This window comes from Nelumbo lutea, chromosome 1 (assembly GCF_056320005.1).
Source record: "Nelumbo lutea isolate HS-2025 chromosome 1, American lotus-T2T, whole genome shotgun sequence".
In the NCBI taxonomy this organism is placed as follows: domain Eukaryota; kingdom Viridiplantae; phylum Streptophyta; class Magnoliopsida; order Proteales; family Nelumbonaceae; genus Nelumbo; species Nelumbo lutea.
Window position 1 is genome coordinate 155,081,464 of NC_142684.1, and position 7,557 is coordinate 155,089,020.

Consider the following 7,557-nt stretch of genomic DNA (forward strand, 5'->3'; position numbering starts at 1 on the left):
CCCTAATTTGCATGAACTTGTAATCAACATGATCCATGATCCATGGAACCTTCCTTCTTTTGTTCTAGTCCATTTTTGCAGCATTTTATGCATTAAGCAACCAAATTGGAGATTCCCTTTTATCGAGGGGTGAAAATGGGAGGGACCCAGATACCCGACAAATAATAACCGGGTCGGGTCATGTTATAGACAAAGGATCCGACAATGATTGGTTGTGATCAAGGGCCCACCTCCCCGCTGATTACCATGAACCTGCAACTAACAAGATCCATGCAACTTTCTTTTGTTCTAGCCCATTTGTGCAGAAATTTACTCATTAAGCAACCAATTTGTTGACTCCCTTTATCAACAGAAGTGAATGGGGACCCAGTTGCCCGACAAATTGCACCCGGAGCGGGCCGATGTTATCAACGGGGTGCTGCTTTGCCGGGTAGATAAACTTGGAGCGGATACAGCACTGACCCAATACCTAAAGGACCCGAAATGATTGGTTAAGCGATCATGTGAAGAAGGGTTGCGGATTAGGATTTCAAAGGGTAAAATCGTAAATAAGACGAAACCGTATAGAACACGCGTGGGATCGCGTTATGATGGGAACCGCTTGGATTGTTGCATGGGAGCATAATCGTGCCTCCAAAAAGGTAAGAAACCATTCGAAATAAGTTAAAAAAAAAAAAGGAAATTACGGAGGGAACAAGCGGGAAATCGGGAATGACAATTACCGGCAATATCCAGTAACAGAGCTGGTGACAGTGTGACGTGGAAGAGGCGGACCCCACGGGCTAGAGGTTCAGTTAAAGCGTTAAAGTTAGTTGCGTAGTTATCAGGGGAATCTCCGGAGTCCGGAGTCCGGAGTCCGGAGAGATGGATCAGGGACTGGCGGAGCCCGCAACGTGAGTGGCCGACACCGTTACACGTGGGAGATCCCGGCGTCGGTGCTCACACGCTTGGTAATGGATGAAGAGAGGAGTCCGTTAGTGGCAGTTAGGGTAGTGGTGAGGTGGTTAAAGGGGGTTAAAACTGTTAGGGCGGGGTTAATTAACCTAACCATGGTAAATGGGGTTGAGTTAACGGAGTTGGGCTTCGACCAACGTTTTTTCTATAAAGGGTGGTTTCAATGGAGGTTTCTTTGACTACTCCATCTCCATCTATTTTCTCTCTCTATATATATCTTCTCAGAGATCCAGAGAAGGGGGAGAGAAGAAACACAGAGAAAGAGCGAACAGAGACTCACAGTGGCAGAGCTTGAGCTAGCTCTGAAACGACAATGGCGGTTTCTTTGAGGGGGTTTTCTCTGTGTTTTGTGCTTCTGTTGTTGCTTGTCGGCGTAATGGCGAGAGTAGGGAAAGAGCAGGTTTCCGATTCGAGGTACAAGTTAGTTAGCTGTGCTTTGTCTATGAATTTGTACGCCATTGGAGGTTGTTGAATGAGGTGTGTTTGGTAGTGAGGAATGGAGAGGTCTTTGGAGGTTTCTGAGGTGGTCTCTGCTTGTCCTGTTGTTCTCTGTTCAAGGACTCGAGCTTTTCTTGGATATGAGGAAGAGTTTGGGACAATGAGGGTCGATGTATTAATTTTACCTTCTTTTTTCTCTTCTTTTCTTCTGGTTTTCTTTAAAGTTGTTGCTTCAAGGTCGAAAAAGTTTTCTTCATTACGTGCTTTTCGTATTGTTTTTCCGAAATTAGGGGTGAATTCCAAGTGAAAAGGAGAGTTTCTTCGGTTCTTGACTCGATTTGGGACGCCGCCGCTTTTGTGTTCTTCAGCTCTTACATTTCTACCAGTAGGGAATGAGGATTCTACTTAATGATGCAATTTCTACCTCATTTCCAACTTTTTCTTTAATTTTGTTTTCAGAATTCAGCTAAATTGCTTCCCGGGGATCTCAAACTAAGCTCATAGAACTTCATTTGTTCGTTGCAGGACTGAGGGCACAGAGCAACTGCAGAGTTCGAAGAATTCAACAATGGAGGGGAGGTCAGTACTCAGTACACGGTGGTTTCAGTAGCTCCTTGATATTCGTTCTTGTATGTTCGCTTTTTCCTCGATTGTCGGCGGATCTAGGCCGTCCGCCTTGTTCCGGGTGAATCTGGGTCGTCAGATAAATTCTCTGATGTTTTACCAAAAACTTGGAACAATATTAACCGTCAAGATCGAGATCCGGAGATCTGGACCCTTTATTCCGTTACGTTAGTTTCTTTTTCGGGTCCAATCTTTCGTTTTCAACTCTCGAGGTCGAGGATAAAATCATAAAAGCCCCCATTGGTTATCAACTACTAAAGAACAACCCCTACTTTCTTTGACTGAGACGTCAGTCCAGTTCCCCTATTTTTTTCACATTCCCCAAATCATCCTCTAAGAATATCTATTGTTCCATCTTGATCCTTACTCGTTACTCGATCCAACGGCCTTCTCCAAGATCTAACGAGGACACTTTAGTCATTTTGTTGTCATAGGATGTATCACGTATGAAATTCCCTCCGACCAGTCGCCCCGCCTGACTCTCTCTCTCTCTCTCTCTCTCCAAAATAAGCTTTTTACGGTTTTACCGGGAGACTGCCTCGAGCAGTGTAGGAGTCGTTCCGTATCGAAGACATTTCCTTTTTCAGATAGACGAAGGAAGTACGGAAATTCGGGATTTTGATTTATAATTAGTTTAATTTTATTTATATTTATTTTATTATCAAAAATAATAAACTAAATCCGTTCCCTGATTGACGGAGCATTGCATGTTGTTGTTAATTAATTATTTACCAACGCTGAGTCAAAGATCTTGATGGTTGATGCTGCGAATTTGGTAGACCAATTGAGATGACCAAAAGGTCCTTAGCAACTTTTTCTTTTTCCATGATGGCGGAAAAAAGCTGAAATTTGCTAAGATGCGCCGGTAAAAAGTCGTTGAAGGTCATTGAATGATCTAATCAGAGGGTTCTGGTTTAACGTGAACTACTGAGAAGCGACTGTTTGCCATTATGATTTTACTCGACTCTGGTGTGGCCCCATTAATGGGTTTATGGGATTCTGACTCTTTGAATGATTTTTCAGGTTGGAGGAGACTGAACCCTGGAATGAGCACGCTGTCGACAATCCAGAGGAGGTGGCTTCAATGGTGGATAGGTGAGTCCTACTCTTTCTGTCTTCTCCTTTTCAATCCACCCATCTTTTTTCTCTCTATCTGTCTCTCTCCCCAACAAGAATTTAATTCTTATTCTTATTAAATTGCAACCGCAGTTAATTCAGCACTTCACATATTCTCCCAGATCTCACTGAAACCTGAGTAACGTGGGTCGTGGGGATTTGGGGTAGGTCAGGAAGACACTCACATGATTCGCACGTCACAACAAGATTAAATCCACATGGCCCTTTCCCTTTAATAACAAAAACACCTTCCCATCTCTTAATAATTCGATTAGTTTTCACTTTAGGTCCCCCACTCTTATCTGTTGTTTCTTCTCTGCTTCTCTGTTCTGTTTAATTGTTTTATCTTTTGATTCTTCCATTAGTGTGACGGTGAGAGGTTAGAGGAGAGGAAAAAAAGAATAGTCAAAGTTCAACCGTATGTATGTCTTTTCATGGCTGATTATGAAAAAGTAAATAAATAGAGCAAATGTTGACATGGTTAAAGATACTTTACGCAGTTTGTCTATTGAATTCAATCTATCTCTCTCTTTTGGACTTGCTTTTTATCAAAGTTTTCTGATACTCTAAGCTCATTCCTACAATAGCCATTAATGTGTTTAGAAGTCCGCTTGGAGTGTGAACTGTGAAGAATGACTAGCCAACCCACACCTCCAGAGTTCTGACTCACCTAACGTTTCTCCTATTTGCTGACAACCTCCGCACATGCATTTGTCGTGAGATCCGCGCTTCGCGCTTTAAATTTACCTCATCTCACTTTTCCTCACCTATTTGCATACATTATTTTGTATGTCTATGCCTCTTATGCATTTTTCGGGCCTCTGTAACCACTTTTGTAAAGATTTCACTCGACTAAGACAAAAGGCTCGTGTATTTAACAGAGGCCAGCAAAGATGCTGGTTCTGTTTGCTTCAGGCATAATGACAAGGATAACTCAAGCTTCTCTCCCGTCGTTCTTTAGTTGAGCCAGTGGGGGAGGGGAATCCAATTCTCCCTCCATTTCCTTCTCTCTTTTGATCTGTAAGAAGCCTACTTGGCTACTTGGACTATTCAGATCAGACATTCTGCTGGTACCCATTAATCTATGAATCAAGTTGCTCAAGCCCGGTTAATATAATAACACATGCTTTGGGGCTGGATGCTAACTGTGTTAAATCCTTATATCGTTTTCAAGTGACAGCCCTGCTCATGCATTGTTGAGTAAGGGGAAGTACATCTCCCCAGTTTCCTCTTCTTACCCCTCTATGTTTCATCCGCTCCAACTAAGCGAGTTCGACCCGTTTTATTCGATAACAACTCACTGCCCCTTCAAATGACAAAAATACCCAGAACTTCTTTAGGTCTAGCGTTATCTCTCTTTCATTTCCCTGTTAGCATTTGTGGAAAGTTGGTTCCACCGTCACCGACACACCAGTCACCAATGAATTAATTGCCCAGCTTTACATTCCTCTAATTTATTCCCAGCAATACTAATTACCAAACTGTTGCACGGTCGCATGGAGTTGTTCTTGACTAACGTGTCAATCAAGGACAGGCTTATGCACAGCACAAGCTGTCGAACGTATACAGCCAAATTGTTTCTGGCTTTCTGCTAATCAATAAGATAAGGGAAAAGGTATGAAAATTAAAAAAATAGAAGAAAAAAGAGAGAGAATTTCCGTATCACGCGTCCCTGTCCGGCGCGTTGAAGCACATGGGCACCTCGGAATGGATATGGACGTGTATGTTTTCCAACTTCCAATTTGGTTAGATGCCCTATGCGCTTCAAGGAGGAATCTGCCTTAAGATTCTGACAGTGGACCAGTGGGCTGCTTAAAAAGACGTTGATTAATGCGCAACTTCCTTCTTAATTGCTTGGCCTAAAGAATAAAATGGTTGAATTATTTATGGGTACGGAACATTTATATTTTTTATAATGATAATTAGTTAGTTATTCAGTTAAAAATGATGTTTTTTGTATTGAGCAGGAGCATTCGTAACAGCACAGAAAGGAGGAACCTGGGCTACTTATCCTGTGGCACGGGCAATCCCATCGATGACTGCTGGCGCTGTGACCCTCAGTGGCACTTCCACCGCAAGCGCCTAGCCGACTGTGGCATTGGCTTTGGACGTAATGCTATCGGTGGTCGTGATGGCCGCTTCTACGTTGTCACTGACCCTAGTGATGATGACCCCGTCAACCCCCGCCCTGGCACCCTCCGTTATGCTGTCATCCAGGACAAGCCCCTGTGGATTGTATTCAAGCGTGATATGGTCATCACACTTAAGCAGGAGCTCATCATGAACAGCTTCAAGACCATCGACGGCCGTGGCGTCAACGTCCACATTGCCAATGGGGCGTGCATCACCATCCAGTTTATCACCAATGTCATCATTCACGGCCTCCATATCCATGATTGCAAGCCCACCGGCAATGCTATGGTTCGGAGTTCCCCATCTCACTATGGCTGGAGAACAATGGCTGATGGTGATGCTATCTCCATCTTTGGATCTAGCCACATATGGGTTGATCACAATTCTCTCTCCAACTGCGCCGATGGCCTTGTTGATGCTGTCATGGGCTCGACTGCCATCACCATTTCCAACAACTACTTCACCCACCACAACGAGGTAACATCTACTCAATCAACTCTCTCATTAACATATTTTTAATGCTAGTTAGGCTCTTGGATGGTTCATTTACTTGAAGCAGTTGGTGGTTATTTATTATTTTGTGTACAATGTGAAACAGGTGATGCTCTTGGGTCACAGCGACTCTTACACGAGAGACAAGCAGATGCAAGTGACCATCGCATACAACCATTTTGGAGAAGGCCTCATTCAGAGGATGCCTAGGTAAAAGAGATATTCTGCCATTTGTTCTCATCAAAGTTCAAACTTTCTGTTATTGGCTTGGCCTCTTTCTAATACTAATTACTATAACATTCCAATTGCCAGGTGTAGGCATGGTTACTTCCATGTGGTGAACAACGATTATACGCACTGGGAAATGTATGCAATCGGTGGAAGTGCAGACCCCACCATCAATAGCCAGGGAAACCGATATCTTGCCCCGACCAATCCATTCGCCAAGGAGGTATAATTTTTGCTCTGCTTCTCTGCATATCCCCATACTTGGACTTTAATGGAATCAAGTTTGATATCCAAATGGTCACGATGGTGTATTGGCATGGCCAGGTGACAAAGAGGGTAGATACATCATCCGGTGTATGGAAGAATTGGAATTGGAGATCCGAGGGAGACTTGCTTCTGAATGGAGCCTACTTTACCCCATCCGGAGCTGGGGCCTCCGCCAGTTATTCAAGGGCCTCGAGCCTGGGCGCCAAGTCCTCTTCCATGGTGGCCTCCATTACTTCTGGTGCTGGTGCTCTGTCCTGCCGCAGGGGCTCTCAGTGCTAGTATCAACCAATGACAACCCCAAAAAAGGAAGAAAAAAAAAAAAAGAGAAGAGAAGAACCGAATTTTTCTTTCCTTTTTTATTATTATAGCGTCCTACTTAGTTCCCTACAATTCTGATCCTCTGCTCCATCTCTGTACCTGTTCCTACTTGACAAGTGTACATTTTTTACACATGTCATTATGTTGTCAGAGCCATTATATCCATTATTCCACTAGTCTGTTGTCTCCTGCCCAACCTCGGCAGCTCGACCTGCTTCAATTGAAGAAAAATTTCATCCTTGGAGCAGGTGCGGAAGCGTGTTCATTTCTCCCTTTATTTTTTTCTTTACTCCCATCTTCACCTCCCTATATCATCAGTCTCCCCCATCAGATCTCCACCCTCTACTACTTAGTACCCTCTCCCGTCTTGCAGTTACAGTACAATCAAGTCTTTCTGTCTCGGCATAGTATCTCTTCTTCTGGGTTATAGGGATTGGATGATTTTGTGATTCTTTCTTCTTTTAAAAGGCCATACATGCAATAGTATTAATGTTGATTTGGGTATTGGAAACTCTGTTACAAATGATGATGCATAGCAGCAAAGATTCTCTACTTTCTTTTACCAGTGAATAGTTTTTCGTCCTTTTCTTGTTCACTTGTGTGGTTTTGTTTTTATTGTTACAATCTCCAGTCTGTTATATTTTCTGGGTGTGCTAGATTATGATGTGTGTATAGAGAGAGAGAAAACGAGAGGCACTTGTTCATCTGTTTTTGCTTTGATTTGCTGAGAATTCACATGTTAGGGGGTTTGGCTTTGATTGCACGAGTTCTTTTTAGCAAAAAATAAAATAATAATAATACAGAAACAGAAAACAAAGTGGGTACGTAGCTTTCTCTCCTAGTTTCGAGCTGATTACATTACAGACAGACATAAAACTGAAGAAAGCTCCTATCCTATCTAGACAAGGGAGGAACCTTCCAATTGAGCCAGTGAAAACAAAACGGCTAACAACCATGTTCAATCAGGATACATACAGGAAGCTCCCT

General features: G+C 43.1%; 1 protein-coding gene across 4 annotated transcripts; it reads left to right on the top strand.

Annotated features, from left to right (window-relative positions):
* Positions 1-1,094: 1,094 nt before the first annotated feature.
* LOC148878544 (putative pectate lyase 8) lies at positions 1,095-7,165 on the top strand. 4 transcript variants are annotated; one of them, XM_088956396.1, is made up of 8 exons: positions 1,136-1,564; positions 1,683-1,777; positions 1,918-1,971; positions 3,040-3,111; positions 5,100-5,742; positions 5,864-5,967; positions 6,070-6,208; positions 6,310-7,165. In XM_088956396.1, exons 3-8 carry the CDS (start codon positions 1,961-1,963, stop codon positions 6,529-6,531), a joined length of 1,191 nt encoding a protein of 396 aa, XP_088812522.1. In that variant the 5' UTR covers positions 1,136-1,564; positions 1,683-1,777; positions 1,918-1,960; the 3' UTR covers positions 6,532-7,165. The 4 variants fall into 4 exon arrangements, with proteins under 4 accessions (XP_088812520.1, XP_088812521.1, XP_088812523.1 ...); XM_088956394.1 differs by lacking the exon at positions 1,683-1,777 and having other exon boundaries at positions 1,095-1,368; XM_088956395.1 differs by lacking the exon at positions 1,683-1,777 and having other exon boundaries at positions 1,131-1,564.
* Positions 7,166-7,557: the final 392 nt, after the last annotated feature.